Source organism: Psammomys obesus, unplaced genomic scaffold, assembly GCF_907164565.1.
Source record: "Psammomys obesus unplaced genomic scaffold, mPsaObe1.curated_primary_1811, whole genome shotgun sequence".
NCBI classification, from domain to species: Eukaryota; Metazoa; Chordata; class Mammalia; order Rodentia; family Muridae; genus Psammomys; species Psammomys obesus.
The window spans coordinates 23,163,992-23,185,947 of record NW_026596079.1 but is presented as its reverse complement, the minus strand read 5'-3'; the positions used below and the strand labels follow the sequence as shown (position 1 = coordinate 23,185,947).

Below are 21,956 nucleotides of genomic sequence, written 5' to 3'. Positions count from 1 at the left end.
AATAAATAAATAAATAAATAAATAAATAAATAAATAAATAAATAAATCTGGGCACAGGGGTCCTTTTTGAGACTGATACTCCAACCAAGGACCATTCATGAAGATAACCTACAACCCCTGCACAGATGTAGCCCGTGGCAGCTCAGTATCCAAGTAGGTTCCCTAGTAATGGGAACAGGGACTGTCTCTGACATGAACTCAGTGGCCTGCTCTTTGATCACCTCCCCATGAGGGGGCTGCAGCCTTATCAGGCCACAGAAGAAGACAATGCAGCCAGTCATGATGAGAACTGATAGACTTGGATCAGAGGGAGGGGGAGGTGGACCTCCCCTATCAGTGGATTTGGGGAAAAACATGGAAGGAGATGAGAGAGGGAGGGTGGGTTTGGGAGGAGACTACAGCTCGGATACAAAGTGAATAAACTGTAATTAATAGAACAGTAAATAAATTAAAAAAATTGCAAAACAGACTTCCTAAGACTGACACAGGGAGACTTACTAGAACGTCAATAGAGAGCAACCTTATTAAGAAGTTGTGAATAGCAAAGTGTAGGATGAGCTCTGAGAAAAGGAGACAAGAAAGCAAAGGAGAAATAATCAAAGTGTTCTTAGCAGAAAAGAAAAAGGCTCTAAATTTAGTACACAGAGCATGAAAGCAAGAAGACTAAGTTACTTTTATGCCAGGTACCAGGTTATCACAATAAGAAACAGTTTGAGGAAGCAGGCGGCAGAGAAGTTGTATTCTAGTGCAAGACCCACGCCCTGGCTTAAGACCTGTGTCTGCTTCTTGGGGACCTGAATTCTCTTGGTTTGTTCAGGTCACCTGGAGAACCCCAAAACTCTGCCTGTTTTCTTAATCCTACTATAGGAAGTTGACTTTCCTCCTTCATCTGCTTTCATGTGACCCTTCGCCATATTTGGGAGGGAGAGAGACAGTCTTTTTACTTTGGGCCCCCCTCTTTCCTTTACACATGCTGAGCAGCTTTGCTATAGGGACTCCAGGAGGAATTTCACTGGGGCTGAGGCAGCCTCCATCCTCCACATAAGGGAGGCATCTCAGAGGGGCCCAGGACACAAAAGTCTCCTCTATGGCCCTTTCATGATTTATGTTTCCCTTTCTGTCAGTAATCTGTGTAATTGGAGAACTCAGAACCCTCCATTCTCTAAAATCCCCAGGCTCTCATTAGTCTTCTTGAGATTATCTTTTACATCCACTAGCCAATGTAGGATGACTGCCAACAGCTCCTGGCCGCCCTATTTATGGCTGAAGAGAAGGACAAAATCCAGCTCGAGAGTAGAAAAGTTACCCACAAACCAGGTAGAGGATCACTTGAGGACAATACAGCCCCAAGAAAGTGGATTTCCACCTCTGCCTGACCTGACAGAGACCTCCCAAGGTAAGGAGGTTCTGGAGAATTTTCCCTAGAACTTGTTAGGAGGATTGAAGTCATCTGATTAAAAAAAAATACTAATCCACTAATCTCTGATTAAAGTAAGTGAGGTTACACAAGAGCCCCCAAATGGCCTACAGGGTGCCTGAAGGGCCTCTGTGAGGGTTATGGTTGTTCACCCCCATAGACCCAGACACAACAGAAAACCAGCAAGCACAAGTACTGCCTGTGTTAGGCAGTTGGCCCTATATATTAGAAAGAGACTTTAGAAGTTAAAAATGTTTGAGGGGTTCCAATTAGTGGAGACTGCTCAAAAGGTTTACAATCACTGTGACTCTGTAGAGGAGCAGAATAAGACATTGACTTGAGTAGTAGTGGCATCACTTGGGGAGAATCTGATAAAAGAGATCTCTGGGGATGGGAGAAGGAGGAATCCAAAGACATTGGGAAAGGAAAAGGTTAGAAAAGGACCAATGTTTATTGTAAGCAAAACAAAAACTGAAAGAATGAATGCCCAAATCAGAAGAGGAAAGAAAGATGCCCTGACCTTTATTTCGGTAAGGACTGACAGGGCCAGGGTTCACTCCATTGATCCCGCAGGAGCTTGGGTGACATTAAAGGTAGGAGGTAAAGTTGTTACATTTCTTGTTGACATGGGAACAGCCCACTCAGTCCTGACAGAGCTGCTCAAAACACTGATGTCTTAATGGGTGGCCATTCAAAGAGCAAAGGGGTAGACTGCTTCCTTCCCCTGCATGACCTCTCCGATGGTAGAACTGGGACGTGGTGCTGTGACCCACTGCTTCTGAGTTATGCCACTTCTTTTATCCCTTAATTGAAAGAAGTTTATTACAAAATCCATCGTCTACCATATCCTTTGGGTAAGCTAATGCTCACCTTACTTTGAACCCTACTCACCTCCCAACCCATATTCTGTGTCCTGCCCCTGTTGGAGGAATACTTCCTCCAACCAAGAATGGTACCCCAAAATGACACTCAAGCTTTGGGATACTTGCAGAATTTGCAATAGCAATATCCTGAAGTCTAGGCTGAGTATAACTCCCCAGGGTTGGCCATCCACCAAATGCTAAGTGTCAGGCAATCGCTTGACCACCCAAAAGGTGACCCTAGACCCAGTGCGGTCCCTCCAGATCTTGGTTACCCTGTGAGAACCTGAATTACTCCAGCACCAAAACTATACACAGGGAACTACAAATGGGCAAAAATGGAAATAACTCAAAGAAGGGAACATTTATTTTACCTCATTGTTGCCCAAACACCACTGTCATTTGGAACCTTTGCTCCTGAGACTGTGAATGGTGAGGCATAACATTACATTGTGGAGTATGTGGATGATCATGGTATGGAGCATGTCCTCACGGACAGTAGGCAGAGAAAAAGAAGGAGAGAAGGGCCAGAAACCAAGCACACACATTAAAGATAGGCTGTCATTTGCCTGCTTCCTCCAACTAGGCCCAATATTCTTTTTGGTTATCTTATTTTATATTTTTATATTTTATATTTATCCTTTATTGACCTGTTATTCTCTCATATCTTTCTCAGACTTGCCAAACCATTTCTTCTTTCCAACAACTATTTTCCTCCTACTTCCATGTCTGTATTTTGTGACTCACTGCATTTAGTTAGGGTTTCTTGCATGATATTTGTAGGAAGCATTTTGTACTGAGAAATTTACCCATAGCTACACCACTGAGGAACAGGGCTCCTCTTACCTCAGCAACCATTAACTGTGGATAGCATTTCAGGAAGGGGCATAGAAGCTCCATTTTGTAAGAGCTCATTCAGCTTGAATTTATCAATGGATCAACACATTAAAGAGGTGAATGCATTCATGATCCAATTGGCTTTCAGCAGCTCAACACTCTGTGAAGCAGGAATGAAACAAATGAGATGTTTGGGGATATGTTTCATATCTAAACAACAGCACAAATATACAGAAACACATATGCATCTACACACAAGTAATGCATTTATATAATCCTTTACTATTTGAAAAGTGATTTGCTTCACAAAAAAACTTGTACAGAGTTCACACAAATATAGATCATCTAGAGCAAGAGAAGATACCAACTTTGTGAGATACATTACCATAGTCATAGCTCCATGAAAAGAAAATCAAAGACTTAAAAAGGTTTGGTCAAGGTGACATCAAACAAACACTCAGTGAAATGGACTAATCTCAGATTTCAGTCTATTCTTTCCCTAGTTGTTCATAAGTATCAAAGGTAGAAAGCTTGTCAAGCTTATTCTAACAGTAACATTATCATAAAGCTAATAAGATAATTGAAGAGAATCTCAATGGGAGGCATAGATGTTTAAAGAAATGGCCTTAGAATGCCACTATGTAAGACCCCTTGAAGACAGTTGCACCTCATTATGGTAATTCCATAGGATGTTAAATATAATTAGTTCCCATATGTAGGCTTCAGTGTCTCCCATCAATAACATATATAAGGATTATTACTACAAATGATGGCACACATAGGAAAAGAGTCATTGGTCCAATTATCTGGCTGTCTCTAAATGCCTAATCTCTGACCCAAGGAAGATCTAGTTACAGCAGTTCTGACCATGCATTCTGGGGCTCTGTGTGGATGAGCATGTGGCATTTTAATTTTCAAAAAGAAGTTAGAGCAAAACAGGGGGTTTCTGATGATTTAATCTGACTCTGAACTTTCTCCCAAACATGCAAAACAAATCTATTGTTAAATTAACACAGTGACAAGTATATATATATATATATATATATATATATATATATATATATATATATATACACACATACACACACACACACACACACACACACATATATATACAATCAAGTGGAAATGAGCCAAAAAAACAAAAACAAAAACAAAAAACAAGTGGAGACAGTAAAGGTACCTTATGCAAAATACACTTAAGTTTTCATAGGGGGTAGAAAAATTAATATTCAACATTTAAGTAAAGGCACAGACTTGTTATTTAACATGGTATTTTGTGCCATTCTGATAGGAGAGTGTAGAGTTGACTTCGTGATGGGAAAACCAGTATCTGCTGTGAGAAGTCTAAGCAAATTAAGTCCACCTCCACACGGCTCTTTGAAAAAGTGTGGTCATTGTGGTGGTTTGAATGAGAAATGTCCCCATAGGCTCGTGTATTTGAACACTTGGTCCTAAGTTGATGAGAAGGTTATGAAACCTTTAGGAAGTAGAGCCTTTCTGGAGGAATTATACCACCAAGGAGAGTATAGAGGGTTCACAGCCTGCCCCCAGTAACTGTTGTTTCTCTCTGCATCTTGAGCAGGAATGAAATGTGTTCATCCAGCTTCCTACTCCTGCCACTACGTCCCTCCAGCTACCATAGATCCATTCTCTCTGTGAAGCCATAAGCCAAAAGGATGACTTCTTTCTCTGTTGGTTTTGGTCAGGGTATTCTATCATAGCAACAGAAAAGTTGAAAGAGAAAGCTATGGACTTTTCGTAAGAATGGGTGTGCTCATCTCCCTGGGCAATGTGACTTGGCTACAGACATGGTCTAGTAATTGAAAACTTGTATACTCTGTGGCAGATCAGCCCTGTGGTTCTGACCACTCTTGTGCAAAAAGACAGTATAGGAGACCGATGCTGTGAACTAGTGACAACGCTCTTTCGTTCTCACTAATGGGACAGATGTGACCTATCTTCATAATTGCAATTATTGGCACATCAGTAAATGCAAACTAATAATGACAATAAGGAGAATCAGGCCTGATGGCATATGCCTTTAATTCTAGCAGTCAGGAGGCACAGTTAGGCAGATCTCTACTAGTCTGAGGCCAGCGTGGTCTATATATTGAGTTTCAGGATAGCCAGGGCTACATAAAGAGAGCTTACCTCAAAAAATTAAAAACTCAAGTGACAACACATGCTGGAGAGGCTGTGGAGAAAGGGGCACCCTTCTCCACTGCTGGTGGGAATGTAAACTTGTAAAACCACTCTGGAAATCAATCTGGTGCTTTCTCAGACAACTAGGAATAGCGCTTCCTCAAGATCCAACCATACCACTCCTAGGCATATATCCAAAAGAGGCTCAAGTACACAATAAGGACATTTGCTCAACCATGTTTGTAGCAGCTTTATTTGTAATAGCCAGAAGCTGGAAACAGCCCAGATGCCCCTCAACTGAAGAATGGATACAGAAATTGTGGTACATCTACACAAATGAATATTACTCAGCAATGGAAAATAAGGAAATCTTGAAATTTGCAGGTAAATGGTGTGACCTGGAAAGGATCATCCTGAGTGAGCTATCCTAGAAGCAAAAACACACACGGCATATACTCACTCATATAGACATGTAATATAGGATAAACCTACTAAAATCTGTACATCTAAAAAAACTAATCAAGAGAGAGGACTCTGACTAAAATGCTCAATCCCCATCCTGAATGGCAAAGAGGATGGACATCAGCAGAAGAAAACAAGGAACAAGCTAGGAACCTGCCACAGAGGGCCTCTGAAAGGCTCTGCCCTGCAGACTATCAAAGCAGATGCTGAGACTTATGGCCAATTGTTGGGCAGTGTATGGAATCTTATGTAAGGAGTGGGAAATAGTAAGATTTGGAGAGCACAGGAACCCCACAAGGAGAGTAACAGTACCAGAAAATTTGAACACAGGGTACTTCCCAGGGACTCATACTCCAACTAATTACCAGGCATGGAGATAACCTAGAACCCCTGCACAGATGTAGCCCATGGCAGTTTAGTGTCCAAGTGGGTTACATAGTAATGGGAAGAGGGACTGTCTCTGACATAATCTGATTGGCCTGCTCTTTGATCGCCTCCCGCTGAGGAGGGAGCAGCCTTACCAGGCCACAGAAGATGACAATGCAGCCACTCCTGATGAGATCTGATAGACTAAGATCAGAAAGAAGGAGAGGAGGACCTCTCCTATCAGTGGACTTGGGGAGGGGCATGCGTGAAGAAGGGGGAGGCAGGGTGGAATGGGAAGGGGAGGAGGGAGGGGCTTATGGGGAGATACAAAGTGAATAAAGTGTAATTAATAAAAGTTAAAAAATAAATCATTTAAAAGTAAAACAATGTGCCTGGCACCATTTTCAACATTTTCCATGTTTTAGCTATCCAATACTCACAAGAAGCTTATGTGTGTGTGTGTGTGTGAGAGAGAGAGAGAGAGAGAAAGAGAGAGAGAGAGAGAGAGAGATATTGAGAGATGGTAGTTAGTGCTCAGCTAGCTCCTCCACATATTTGGAGTGGCTTACTGAACACCAACCCTCCCTTTCTTACCAGTAACGACAGGTAAGGCTGTTAATTGCTGCTTATTCTCCAGCACTGAACAGTGGATTCCAGACTGAGCTACGCAGTGGATAGTGCCTGCATACAAGCCTCTCTCAGTCTCAGCAGAGAAGCCTGCATACAGAGTCACTGAGAAACAATTGTTATGAAAGACGTCAGAGGAATTTTAAAGCAGGACCATTCCACACTATACCTATTCCTTCTGTTCTTGAAAAACAAATAGCTCAAGAGGTGATGACTTGCATTGTAACTTTCCAAGTATTATTACGAATATTAAATGAATCTTGCATTTGGAAAATCAATGTATCCCCTTGGAGCAGCAGTTTCTGTGTGCTAGTGGTGGTGCTGTGATGAAAATGGGAGAAATAAAAATGATATGTGTTTTTCTTAAAGCCAAATTTATTACAGTTTTAAATCTTGGGTTTTGTTTTTAAACAGAAACTGCTCTCAAAAATGATGTGAGGTTTTTTTTAATTTACAGATATTAATAGATAAAATATAAAGGTGACAATTACATGTTCTAGAATAATGTTTTGCAATTTGATTAATCCACAATATCTAAATGTTTTGAAAGTACTGATGTATGTCCAGATGGACAGAATTACAGAAAGGCAGAGTTGTTCTTTGGTTGTAGTTATCCTATCACAAGTGGCAAGATTATGGCTTTTTTTTTTATAAGAATGTTTTTGTATCTTCAGATGATTCTTTTCAAAGAAAAATGCATAAAGTAGATTTGCAAATTCAATCTTTCTGTAAATAACTTTATTACCAGGAGATGAATCTAACATCCATAGCTACTCAATTTGATTATAAGTGACACTCTAGCCAGGATGGAAGTGTGTAAGATAATATTGTTCTTTTCCCCCTTAAATCAGCATGCCATTTGAAGTTTTAGGGAGGCATGTCGCGTCTTAAAACACTGGCTTCACAGGAGACCGGAAGGATGGCTCAGTAAGAAGCACTGCAGAGGACCAAGGTTTGCTTCCCAGGACTCACAGGGAGCCTCACATGAAGTCATCTGTAACTCTAGCTAGGGCATCTGACGCCCTCTTCTGGCCTACATGGACACTAGGCAAACACATGGTACACATAATCCATGTTGAGAAAAACACTCATATACATAGAGTAAAAATGGATAAATATTAACCCCCCCCCCCACCTCATGGATCCATAACTTTTACATACAATAAATCCCACATACTTGAAGTAGCAATTTGAAGCTTCTGATAAAGACAGAAGATATTTTCACCATTGTGGAAAGCACCTTTGCTCTTTTCTGCAGTCTATTCCCATCTACTCCCTATCCTAGGAACTGCTGTCTTGAAGACTATAACCACAGGTGAATCTTTTCTGCCATAGAAGTTGATACAATCACACACCATGTGCTTCCTTTATGTTAATTTCATCACATTCAATACAATCTGTGCTTAAAACATTACATTGATACCACATCTTATCTGCTTCCTCTTGATACGGTTGGTGAAATTTTCTGGCTATTCCAAGTAACTCTCCTTCAAATATTAGAGGACTAAAAAAATTATTGAGATTTATTTTGCTTTTTCTTGAAGAAATATCTGAGAATCAAATTGAAGCATTATTTTTAAGTTTGGGTTAACTTTCTTTTTGTATAATTATTTTTATTTTTATTAATTACAGTTTATTCACTTTGTATCCCCCTGTACCTCCCTCCCCCCTCCCCTCCCAATCCCACCCTCCCTCTTCCCCACCCCTGTCCCTCTCTCAGTCCACTGATAAGGGAGGTCCTCCTCCCCTTCCTTCTGATCCTAGTCTATCAGATCTCATCAGGGGTGACTGCATTGTCTTCTTCTGTGGCCTGGTAAGACTGCTCCCCCCTCAGGGGGAGGTGATCAAAGAGCAGGCCAATCAGTTCATGTCAGAGATAGTCCCTGTCCCCATTACTATGGAGGCCACTTGGATACTGAACTTCCATAGGCTACCTCCATGCAGGGGTTCCAGGCCATCTCCATGAGTGGTCCTTGGCTGGAGTATCAGTTTCAGAAAAGACCCTTGTGCCCAGACTTTTTGGATCTGTTGTTCTCCTGTGGAGCTCCTGTCCTCTCCAGGTCTTTCTATCTCCCACTTCTTTTGTATAATTCCCTGCACTCTGCCCAAAGTTCGGCTATGAGTCTCAGCATCTGCCTCGATACCCTGCAGGGTAGAGCCTTTCAGAGGCCCTCTGTGGTAGGCTCCTGTCCTGTTCCCTGTTTTCTCCCTCCTCTGATGTCCATCCTCTTTGTCTTTCTGAATGAGGATTGAGCATCTTAACCAGAGTCCTCCCCTGATTAGCTTCCTTAGGTGTACAGATTGTGGTATGTTATACTTTGGTATCCTATATTATAGGTCTACTATCCACTTATGAGTGATTATATACCGTGTGTGTCTTTCTGCTTCTGGGATACCTCACTCAGGATGATCTTTTCCAGTTCCCACCATTTACCTGCAAATTTCATCATTTCCATGTTTTTTTTTTGTTTTTTTTTTTTTTTTTTATCGCTGAGTAATATTCCTTTGTGTAGATGTACCACAATTTCTGTCTCCATTCCTCAACTGAGGTGCATCTGGGCTGTTTCCAGCTTCTGGCTATTACAAATAAGGCTGCTGCTACAAACATGATTGAGCAAATGTCCTTATTGTGTACTTGAGCCTTTTTTGGATATATGCCTAGGAGTGGTATAGCTGGATCTTGAGGAAGTGCTATTCCTGATTGTCTGAGATAGCGCCAGATTGATTTCCAAAGTGGTTGTACATGTTTACATTCCCACCAGCAGTGGAGGAGGGTTTGAGATTAACTTTCTAAAAGCTAAATTTGCACAGCTATTTGGTACTCTGCCGTGCACAAAAAATAAACAAAAGGTGTCATTCATATATGACACCTAGAGCAACCTTTGGTCCTAGCTTGGTATCTGAACTTTTCATTATATCAGGTTTAAAGTGGCATCTCAATGTGGCTTGGTTTCCATTTTCTCAGAATATTGCTTATGGTCAATTTAAGTGTCATTCTTCTGAAGATAGCATTTTTTTCTTTTAGAGCCACTGGGTTATTTACCTTCATTAAAATGTCATCTATGTATTCTGTCTATAAGTATTTTTTTGACAGTAATATTTTAAATTAAAAATGTAAACTCAGTACACAAAAGGATGAGTTTTACTTTGGCGCTTTCATGAATGTATGTGATTACACTTTGTTCTTTCCCACCCCCTTTACCCACGGCTCTCTCCCATCCCTGTCCCCTCACCCAGTCTGCCTCCTGTCTTCAAATAGTCTCCCCTTCTCCTTTCATGTCTCATGGATTGCATTGTAAGCGATCTTTTAAAAATGCCTTCTTCTTGTGTGTGACTTGGCCTTTTCACTGCCTTGATGAATGTTTAGAAGAACAGGAGGTCTAACTTTGATAAATTTGTCAATTTCCCTTCAAGTTGTGCTTTGGGGGACTTGCTAGTGAATCTGCATCTATCTCCAAGGAAATAAAGATTTTCTCTCGTGTTGTTCTCCTAGAATTTTGTAGATTTAGGTTTTACATTTAGGTATAATGACAGGGGTGGAAGTTTACTTACAGTTTTTTTCTAGTACCATTTAGTGATAAAATCAGTCTTATTGACTTTGATATCATCTGTTTATGTGTCTCTGTGGTTTGTACGTACGTATGAAGGACAGAGGTTGACTTCATGTTCCACTCTTAATTTTTTATGTGGTGTGGTGATTTGGATGCATATGTCTCTCAGAAGCTCAAAGGTATGAATGTTTCATTCCCAGCTGGTGGCACCGTTTGTGCAGGCTTAGGAGGTGTGGCCTCATTAGACATATGCCCCCTGAGGTGTCAAAGCCTCTTGCCTTCCACAGTACTCTATCTCTGCTTCCTTCTTATGGTTTAAGATATGAGTTATCCACCTCACCAGCTGCAGCACTGGGGAGAGGGGACCCTGCACCTCACCTGAGCAGCACAATAGAGCTGGCTCTGGATGTGGGGGTTTAGGGTGAGCTGGCACCTTGGGTGTGAGAGCAGGCGAGCTGTCCCTGCCTCTTGCTGCTGTGCAGTGGCATGAATGCTGGAGATACACTCTCCTCCCCTCCCTATTTATGGCAGGCAGAGAGCTGCCTCTAGGGTCATGGGAGTAGGAGAGCTGCCATGTTCCTCACAAGCTACAACAATCAGGAGAGCAGGCCTTGCACTTCATCTGGGCAGTAGAGTAGAGCTTGCCCTGGTTACAGGGGTTGCTGGTAAGCTAACCCCAGGACATGAGAGCAGGACAGCAGGAGGGCCAACCAGCTCAGATGCCTCTCAGAATCAGATCCAGGGCTCTGAGCTGGCCCACCACAACATTTATCCCACTGATGAACTGCTGGAGTGCATGAAGGGCCTGGTCCTATAGATCCAAAACTGTAGAATCTCCATGACACAGGGCAACAACAGAATATCTGAGAGGAGCCCCAGTGAGGTTCCAGCATTGATAGAGTAGCAGAAGCCAGAGGTCTTATACCAGACTAGGAAGTCATTGCAATGAGCATTTGCAAGCAAAGAAGTGTGGACAAAACTGTGGGACACACTGGGACACACTACAGCTTCCACAAGATATTTTTTTCCCTCTGGTAAAAGGAGGTTTCAAGGGCAGGTAGGAGGGGAGGGGAAGATGACTGGGATTGGGGTTCATGATGTGAAATTCATCAATGACCAATTAAAAGAAAAAAAATTAAAAAAAAGATGTGAAAAGATGTGAGCTCTCCATCTGCTGTTCCAGTCTCCATGGCTGTCTACTTCCCTGCAGTGATGGTTATAAATTCTTACCCTTTGGAAGCTTAAGTCCAAATAAAACCTTCCTCCTATAAGTTGCCTTGGCCATGGTGTTTTATCACAGCAATAGAACAGTCACTAACACCTACAAGAGATGTCACTGAATCCATTGCTCACTGATTCATCTAGACTTGCTGGTCAGTAAGGTCAGGGATCCTTCTGTCTTTTTACCTCTGGAGCTGGGACTGCAGGCATGCGCCACCCAGACTGGTTTATGTTTGGGTCCTGGGAGTTAAACTTAGGCCCTTAAGCTTAGTAAGCAAGCAGTTTACTAGCTGAGCCATCTTTCTAGGTCTCAGCTCTCTCTCCTTCCCTCTCTCTCTGTGTCTCTCTCTCTGGTATCATTTTTGAAAGCCATTTGGCCACTTGTGTGTGAGAGTACTTCAAGAACTTCTATTCTATTGGTCTACAAGCCAGTCCTTACTCCAGCAATAGCTTGTTTTAGTAAGTCTTGAAGTCAAGTGGGCAAACTGTCAAAAACTTTAAGTTGTTTTCATTACTCCAGTTTCTTTGAATTTCCACATACATTTTATTTATTTATTCATTGAGGTTCGTTCATTCATTCATTCACTCTACATCCTGGTTGTAACCCTATTCCTCCTCTGCTCCTGGTCCACCCCCTCCCTCCTCCTTCCCCTATTTTTAGAAAAGGGGAACCCTCCTTCTCATTCAGGCATGGTGGTACACACCTGTAATACTAGATCTTGGGGAGGCAGAGGCAAAGTGAGTCCAAGATAGTGAAGGCTACATAGACAAAAACAACAACAAAACTAAAAATCCAAAACCAAAAAACTCAGTAAATAAGAACCAGCTGGGATACTATTATATAATATAGATATGATATAATATTATAATATATAATATACTATAGTATATAATGATATATAATATTGAAAATATATATCATCCTGAAGAAAATAGTATTTTGATGTTGAGAAATTGAATGCACAAATGTGGTCTATATCACCAATTAGTCAGATTTTCAATTTTTTTTGCAATATTCTGTAGTTCTGTATATTATATTAATTTTACTATATTAATCTTATTTTCTGTATGTTTCCTAAATTATTAGTTCTCATAAAAATTTTCCTCAATTATTTATCTCCTCGATATCTCTTAAATATTACTTCTTCTTTATAATCCTTGTACCTTTAATTCTTCTACTTATTTTATTTCCCATTTGTGATTTTCGGTACATATTTGGTAGAAGGGAAGAGCAACTGAACTTCTTTTGCTCTGAGTTATAGAAGAAAAACAATCTATTTTTTTAAATCATTACCTCGATACTCTTTTTCATAAAGATTTTATTTATTCTGTATCTGAAAAATTTTATCATGAGTCAGTATTGAATTGTGTCAATTTAATTCTACATTTATTGAAATGAAAGTATATTTGATTCATTGAGAAGCATTGTGAAATCTTTAACAAGCGAACAAAATGAAGGGGAAAAAGAGGAAAAAAATAGTATTTCTATTCATTCTACAGGAGGAGAGCTTCAGTATTAATCCCTTGACCTTACTTCATTAATCTCAGAAATCTAAGACTTTCTTCAAAGCCCTCTTTTCTGTGGACTATGTCATATATGTATGCATGTATGATGTTTTTCTACAGGCAAGACTGAATTCACATTTTGTCAACAATTTTTAGGTTTATATTGATTATATATATTAATATAACTTGTACCGTTCTTGTATCATTTTCTTGTTTTGGTAATGATTATTCTAAGAATTGAAGGACCTCCCTTTCCTTCTACTTCCTGGAGTGATTTGGGAATGTTTATTATTACTAGAAGCTTGAATTTACTGACAAAACTGTCTGGTCTTATACTTTTTTTTGTCAAAGGTTCTAAGCATAAGTTTAATTTGCTAAGGAATATGTGGCTACTTATGTGTTTTGTTTTGTTTTTTATTCAGTTTTAACTTAAGAATTTTAGGGGAATTTCCCCTAGGCTAGTAAATGCATTGGCATAAACATGTTTGCACACTTCTCATATGCCACTAAAAGTATTGAAATAAGCATATTTTATAATGTCACATAATAATAGCACATTTACTTCATAACATAGTCATATTAAATTACCTTTTACAGTATAAAAATTTAGTGATAAACCACTTTTTTGATACTGTCTTTTTTTTTTTCTTGCTCGGTCTAGCTCAGCATTTACCAATTTTGCTATCTTTTCAAAAGACTAACTTTGTAAATTTTTTCATGGTGTATACATTTTCTGTTTCATTGGTTTCAGCTCTTCAATGTATGATTTCTGTCCTTCTACTCTGGCATTAGTATATTCTTTTTCCCCTAACTTCTTTGATGGGAATTTAATGTTTTTAAATAGTTTTTCTTATTTTTTTCTAATATGGCTAGTTATAACTAAAATTCCCCTTTCAGTTCTGCCACAGCTATATTAAATAAGTATTTGATAAAATAGTTTCTATTACCATCAAATTACAAATATTTTCTAGTTTATCTTGTAGTTTCTTCCTTATCTTCATAGTTATGTGTGTATGTTTCTAACTATTGCAAATTTCTTGATGTCATAAAAGTCTAATCTTTAAAAATATTTTAATTTTAATGTATTTAAAATTATTTATATTCATTTCCCTTGTGTGTATGTTTGTCTGTATGTATGTATGTACATACATACACCGTATGTGCGTGCAGTGCCTGCAGAGACCATCAGAGACCAGCAGAGAGCATCAGATCATCTGGAAGTAGAGTTACAGAAACTTGTAAAACACTATGTGAGTGTGAGGAACAAAGCTCAGGTCCTCTGAAAGAACAGCAAGTGTTCTTTTTTTTATGGCATGACATTTTTAATATATAAAATATCTAGTATTTAAGGTTGACAAAGAAATGCTCATGTCAGACATGCAAACAAGCTCTTGAGTCACCCTTGTTCAGCCTAGTCTTGGCATCCAAGTTAGATGCAGTCGGGTCCCATCCTGCTCTGTAGTACTTTCGGTCTTTCCTTTCAAGATGCCTGAGGAAGTGCACCATAGAGAGGAAAAGGTGGGTACCTTTCCCTTTTAGACAAAAAACACTCAGTTCTTGTCCCTCATCATCAATACTTTCTATTCAAAGATATTTCCTTCAGGCATTATTCTCTAACGCCTCTGATGCAGCAAGTGTTCTTAACTGCTGAGCCATCTCTCCATAGATATGTTTTTAATTCCACTACAATCAGAGTGTATATATATATATATATATATATATATATATATATGTAATATATATATATTACATAGTATACAGTTTCAAAGTTTTTGCCTTCATTTATCTATGGCCTCAGATATTTTATATGTGTTGTATAATTTTTCTCAAACTTAGGAGGAGCTAGAACTACTAGGCACAGTGCTCTACCTAAAATATGGCAAGTGCTACAAATTTTAAGCCAGGTGTTAACTAATGATATTTAACAAATAAGTATAATGAATACGAATAAGGCAATCTAGGAGGCTGGGATAGAATGGCATAAGCATTGGGATAGCCAGACTGAGAACAAGAGAATGAATATTACTGAAAGCAAAAGTTATAGGATATAAGGCATGTCTGGCTGAAAAAGAGCCAGAAAAGTTGTTTGTAAAGGGAAGCAATCAAAGACCTACAAGCAGAGAACTGAAAAACACACAGATGAGTTGGAGACTAAAAGTTTCAGAGACAACTAGGTTATTACCAGATTCTGGCTATTATGAATAATGCTTCTATGAACATAGTTGAGCAAATATATTTGTTGTATGGTTGAGCTTCTTTTGGATATATGTCCAGGAGTGATATAACTGGATCATGAGGTAGTACTATTCCTAATTTTCCGAGAAAGCACCAGATTGATTGATTTCCAAAGTGGTTGTACAAGTTAACATTCCCTCCAGCAATGGAGGTGGGTTCCCCTTTCTCCACATCCTCTCAAGAATGAGTTTTTGATCTTAGCTATTCTGATAGGTGGGAGGTGGAATCTCAGGGTCATTTTAATTTGCATTTCCCAGATGACTAAGAACATTGAGCATTTCTTTAATTGTTTCTCTGCCATTCTATATTTCTCTGTTGATAATTCTCTGTTTAGCTCTGTACCCCATTTTTTAAATTGGATTACTTGGTTTGTTGGTGTTTAACTTCTTGAATTTTTTTATATATTCTGGATATTAGCCCTCTGTCAAATGTAGGGTTAGTGAAGAATACAACAGATACAGAAATCGTGGTACATTTACACAATGGAATACTAATCAGAAATTAAAAACAAGGAAATTATGACATTGCAAGCAAATGGATGGAACTAGAAAAGATCATCCTGAGTGAGGTAACTCAGAAGCAGAAAGATGCTCATGGTATATACTCTTGAAGAAAACTGACTCTGCCAAGAACAGTCTGTAGCAGCTCAGACAGGGGTGAGGGTTCATGGGTCCTTTCCTCCTCCATGCTAAGATCTTGAATAGCTTTATCTCAAGTGGGCTTCATGCAGTCAACCACAGCTACTGTGACTTCACCAGTGCAAGTAATCCTCTCAAGTTCAGAAAACAGTTTCATCCTGATTTTTGTCAAACAGTGACCCTTAAGATCTTTCTGCCTCTTTCTTAACAATCGTCACCAAGTCTTGAAGACAGGGTGTTATACAGATGTCCTATTAGTACCTGAGCACTTTACTGATGTTTATTCTATGCACTTTGAACAGTTTTGTGTTTCTGTATTAACCCTTATCCTTGGTGGAATACTTTTAAATGGAGGAAAAGGTAATGTTAGAAGCCCTTCCCCCCACTTCCACCAAGGACTAAAGGAATTAATCTATTATATGGAAAACCATTTAGAAATAGGAAATATCAAAAAGAAATATCTGTAAGGGATGCTCAAAAGACTTCTATTCCTGCGGACACGCCAAGAACATACATTGTTGTTGCATGAAAAAGACTCACAGACACCCTTCACACATATATTCAAGGTAGCTTTTAAAAAGATTTTATATTCTGGGAAATCGTGAGTGCTTTGCTCATGAAAATAAGTCTTTAAAGTTGGCAGGGGAAAGAGTCCTCACAGAGCGTGGATTTGAAGCCAGAGAAGTTGAGGTGACTTAGCAGCTACCATAGGAATACTAGGCACAGCCAGGGTCTGAAATCTCCTCCAACCTGAAAAGATTCTTAACTGTGCATAAAAGAGAATCTGAAAGTTGCCTGTGAGCTTACACCTGGTCCCAACAGAGCCTCTTCATCAGTATTCCAAACCAGACCCCAGGAAGCTAGGGAAAGAATCTTGCAAGCAGAGAAAAACAGGTGAATTTCTTTCCTTCAAGCCTAATCTGATGATTTCAATCTATATATCCTAATATCTCTCCAGTGTTCTAACCACTTTATTTCTTTTAAAGAATGCTTCTGCAGGGAATTAACACAAGTAACTTCCTGACTGATTAAACACATTGGCCACAATGTAGCAGGTGCTTTCTAGCACAACAGAATTATCAGAAATCCCAATAGAAAATTTATCAAAGCTTTGAAGCACTGGTGGGTTAAAACATCTTTTAGATTTTATAACTGAGCTGATAATCTGGTTAGAATTTAACATCCTTGAAACAATGGCATAAGAAAAATCTTAATGTAATGGAATTGTTCATATAAATACAGAAAAATTTTAGGGTTATGAGTTTTTCAAACAGATTAAAATCAAGGTGGGCACAATGGCACAGTCTTATAATTCCAGCACTCAGAGACTGAGGGAGCAGCAGGGGTGCTGTATGTTTAAGGCCAGACAAGCTAGGGCCACTTGTCTTAAAAAAAATTAAATCATTCCCTCATACAAAAAATAATATGTGTTTAGGATTCTTATTTGATTCACAACTGAGGAAACTGGTAAGGTGCTATTATTAGTTCAAAAGAGAACACAATGGCAGACACAATTATAGGTTGGAACGGCTAAAATCAATGGGCAAAAAATGCAAGGCCACTTTTCATAGAGGCCTGGGAGCCAAGCAAACTTCTGTGGGATGTAATTTACATGTAAATAGCTAAAAATTTGTTCTACCAAAGTTTCTGATTTTCTTCAGGAATATTTCAAGTTCTTCCATACTGAACCCTAAAAGTATCGTGCATTTTTCTGTGTGTATATCTATGATAAAGCTGAACTTATATAAATTGGGCAAAGAAGAGACTGGCCAGAATAACCAATAAAAATACAAAACAGTAAAAGTTAGGTGAATACAATCTCTTCAAACCACAGAATTTTCCACTAAACACTTTCAGACCACGTTGATCCTTATTTTAATATCCTATTAGTAATTAAAATTAATAAAGCAGAAGGGCAGACAAAAGTGGGAGGTTAGTGCATGTTAGTCATCTACACCTGAGAGTTGCAAAACAGCTCCCTACAGTCAGAATTAGGTAACACAAATGGTCTGGCAGTATTTTAAGACACACACACCTACACACACATACACACACAAGCCCCAGGGGTCACCAACTACCTTAGTTATTTCTCAAGCCCACTGAGTGAATGGTAACTACCATAAATACTCGCTAAATGTATGAATGGCCACTATTTCTCAGCATTAAGCGTGGCCTTCACACGCATCATCCCATTGAGTCTCCCCAATGACCCGTTAAGTTAAAAATTATCCTCATGTGACTGATGGGGACTAGCTTATTTGATATTACCCAGTTATTGTGTCTTAAAGGTTGGGGTAGAAACATCCAAGAGGATTTGACTCAGCAAACTCACCTACTGCTTTTCAACTTCTGTCCAATTATCATACACTCATTTCAGTTACCATTACTGGACAGGCTGCCGCTAAATCAAGGGTATTTATATGCTACGCTGACAGAACATGGTCCCTCAGTGAGGAAGAAACTGTTTATCTTTGTGTTAAGAAAAATAAATGAACAGCATCCCTCAGCAGACAGGGAAGTGATCTTGTTCATAGCCTTTCAGATTAGCACAGGGGATGTACCAGCCAGACTATTTTGTTTCCCTTTTGGGAACTCTTTTCCCAGTATTCAGGATAACAGAGCTTCCTGACTTCAACGATGTGTATATGTGTGGTCAGCTTTCTCAGAAATCCAGACAGCGCATGGGAAAACTCAGCCAGTCCACACTTAGTAGGGTGCTTCCTGTGATGTGGTCACTCTACTCTTCTGAGTAGCATCACGAGGGAGGTGCTGTGACTGTCTGCCTTGCATAAAAGAGAAGCAAACAGGAGTTCCCTGAGCAACTTGTAAAAATCAACCAACCAACCAATGAATGAATGAATGAATGAATCAATCAGTCACACAGTAATGCTGCCTCTCTGGGCTTTGTCCTGTTCTTTGCAATAGTTCTGCCATCTCCCCAAGTCACTCTACTGGCTGCACAGGTTATTAAAATTTGACATGACATTGCACTTTAACTTTTTGTTGTTCTGTTTTGTTTTGAGACAGAGTCTCATGTATCATATAGTAGCTTGTAACTCACTAGACACTTATGGATAACCTTGAACCTTTAATTTTTCCCATTTCTACACACCAAGTGGTAAGATTATAAGTGTGTGCTACCATGCTTGGTTTATCTGGTGCTGGGGAACAAATCCAGGGCTGTGTGGAGCCCAGGCAAGCACCCTATCAACTAGCCCCATCTCAGTTTTTCATGAGCTTCTCTTCTCATCATGGGCACCAAAGGTCCTGGGGTTCCCATACCTTCTATCATCCTGTGGCCAGACACTGCAGACTGGTTCAAGTACTAGTTTCTGTTCATGTGGGATGATTTAGGTGCTGTACATTCATCCTGAGGAAAGCAGCGGTCAGAGATCAAGTAAAGAGGGTGGTGTTCTGTGGCTTTCAACAGGTGAGCATCAAAAAGATGTGGACCAAATGCCAATCTGAAAATATTCTTTCTGTTCCGCAAGTCCCCAAATAATTTCCTGCTTTCTTTGCCTGCCACAAAATATGTTGGTTTTAGAATGAAGTCATGGAATTTTTTTTTTAAAAAAAAGAATTCCAGATAAGATTTGACATAAATAAATTTTTCAGGTAGAAGGGCTGGCCAATGAGGTTTAATAGCTTGCAGCTTTATTATGAACTTAGACCTTTGTGGTGCTTTGGTGATACCACATGTGTCTTTTGGATACCAAAGATGCTCTTCAGAGCATCATGACATCTGTACAACATGCACCTCATTCCCATTCCTTTTGCTCGGGTCACTTGGCCGAGCTCTTCTCAGCACTGAGGTTGTTCACTGTAAAGGTACATATTGTTTGCCTTCCCTATATAAACCTTTATAAAAATCATCTGTTTCTGAGGGCATGCCATAATTCCCACAATTAATAAGTGATACCAAGTAAGTAAGATGTTCTTTCAAGTAAGATTGTGAAAAGGCATTGCTATTACCATAATGCACAAATTAGGAAGCAATAAGAAGCCATTATCTGATGGAGATAACTGTTATCAAGCAAACATTTACTAACAGACTAATCAGTCTTGGCAGGATCAACCCTCTGTGGTATTTTCTTATACATATACTTTAAGACAAAGGACTGGAATGTGAAATTTAGGCCCTTCAAAGCTACTTGCCCTCATTACCCTTGGGGTTCTAGGAATTTCATTCTAAAGGGCCATTAGCAGTAGTTAGTGTATGTGTGTGGGGGAGTACAGAAAATGGCCCTTTCTGAGTTAGAACTTCACTCTTTGTTAAATCAGCTTGAGCTGTACCTGGACATGTTTATTGTATACTTACTCATTTAAATAAATAGCAAGACTCTAAAGTTATCCTGCTATACATTTTTAAAAATCTTGAGTGGCTAGCACTCTGTTTCCATGATAACCTTCTTCACTGAATGAAGTATGTGAGACAGCTGTGAAGGGGGCTGCTCTTGGTGATACCCTCCCTTCGGTCTGACATGGCTTCTCCCTGTTTCTCTAGGGCTCAAGGGTACCATGGAAGGCACAGCTAAATTTTATCCAGCGAGGTGGGAGATCTGCTCCAGAAAGCAGAGTTACAGGTGAAAACTGGACATCAGGAGAAGGCCATTCCTCTAAATGGATCCCCATTTAAAGTAATAGGAGTGACTGGGATGAGAAAGACTGGAATTTCTCAAAGTAGAATATGTATTTGGAAAAAGCCTTGGTTTCCAGGGCACTTGGTAATCCCATGGCAAGTGACATTTTCCACTAGGGGCTCAGTTTTCTATTAGAGGAAAGGAAGGTTGTGGGACAGACTCAGGATACTCAGCATTCCTTCTCATAGAGCAGTGTTCTTCAGTCCTGTCCTTCGGTGCATAGCTGTGAAAGAGGAGTGGGGGTGGAGAGATGTCAAGACACAGGTGGAATCTTGGCATAGGTGAAGTCTGGATATGTTCCTTCTACTGTAATGGTGACCTTCTCACCCATTCTCCCCTGCTGAGAGAAATGACAACAAAGGCCTTTGCAGCACATCCTGCCATCCTGCTTTTTAGATTCCAAATACTTCTTCATCAATGAAAGCCTTTCAGACCCTTGATAGGACAGTAGTTTCACTATGTGATTTGAATGTATCCATCTCAGTGACAGTAAGGAGTATGACTTCATTTCAGAAACTTAACAACATATGGGTGGGGACAAAGACGAGTGAGCCTCATGGCTGTATGACAGAACATGGCTGGATTGGCAGGAAAAGTGACTTTCTACTATTGATTCTTCTAGATCATTAGTTACACATACATAGTTAATCACTCAGAAAAGTCAATACACTTTGTTTAATGATGGGGAAAAAAAAGAAAAGATTCGCCCATATAGAAACTGCATCTTCACAAAATCCCCCACTGATGCTACAACCATGATAATTTAAAAGATGTCTTCTTTTTTCACTAGGACCGATGCGTTCTTGCTTACTCTAGGATCCTCCAAGATCTGCCCCCATACACTTGCATTAGATATTCAAAGTCTACTCTCCTCTACTAACTGCCTGATTTGTTCAGTGTCGTGGCTCATGTTGTCTGGATTTCATCGCCTGCTTTAGAGCAATGTAATAGGAGGACACTTGAGCAGGAGGATACTGTTTTGCTGTGTAGGTATTTGAAAGGGCATCCTGATGAGAGAGAGGGGGAATGAAAAGAGTCTTAGATACTGCAGACTTTACCAGTTATGTCGTGTTGTTTGAATGACTCACTGTAGATCTGATACTGATTTGGACAGTGTTTCTTCAACCACTTGCAGACATCCTGCTGAGTCCACAGGGCCACTGGTTTTGACAGCTTCACTGTAGCTGACTGTAGAGAAAGAAGGAAAGGAGTGTCTGTTAATGTGGCCCCATGCCTAGAAAGATGCTAATTTCAATATCCTAGCATGCTTGGTAAAGGCTATAGCCTGAATTCTCTGACAAAAAATATGTGGCTTATATTATCCCCTAACCTCTGCACCTTCCTCATTTTGTGAACACACACACGCACACACACACACACACACACACACACACACACACACACAGAGAGAGAGAGAGAGAGAGAGAGAGAGAGAGAGAGAGAGAGAGAGA

The 21,956-nt window shown here is 39.8% G+C and overlaps 1 protein-coding gene across 3 annotated transcripts in view; it reads right to left on the bottom strand.

Moving 5' to 3' along the window:
* The window catches only part of Samd12 (sterile alpha motif domain containing 12), a 453,403-nt gene that overhangs the window by 223,352 nt on the left and 208,095 nt on the right, over positions 1-21,956 (bottom strand). For all 3 annotated transcript variants that reach the window (XM_055626400.1, XM_055626398.1, XM_055626401.1), the window contains exon 3: positions 21,564-21,693. In XM_055626400.1, the coding sequence (XP_055482375.1) occupies positions 21,564-21,693 (130 nt within the window). The remainder of the gene's footprint in view (positions 1-21,563; positions 21,694-21,956) is intronic.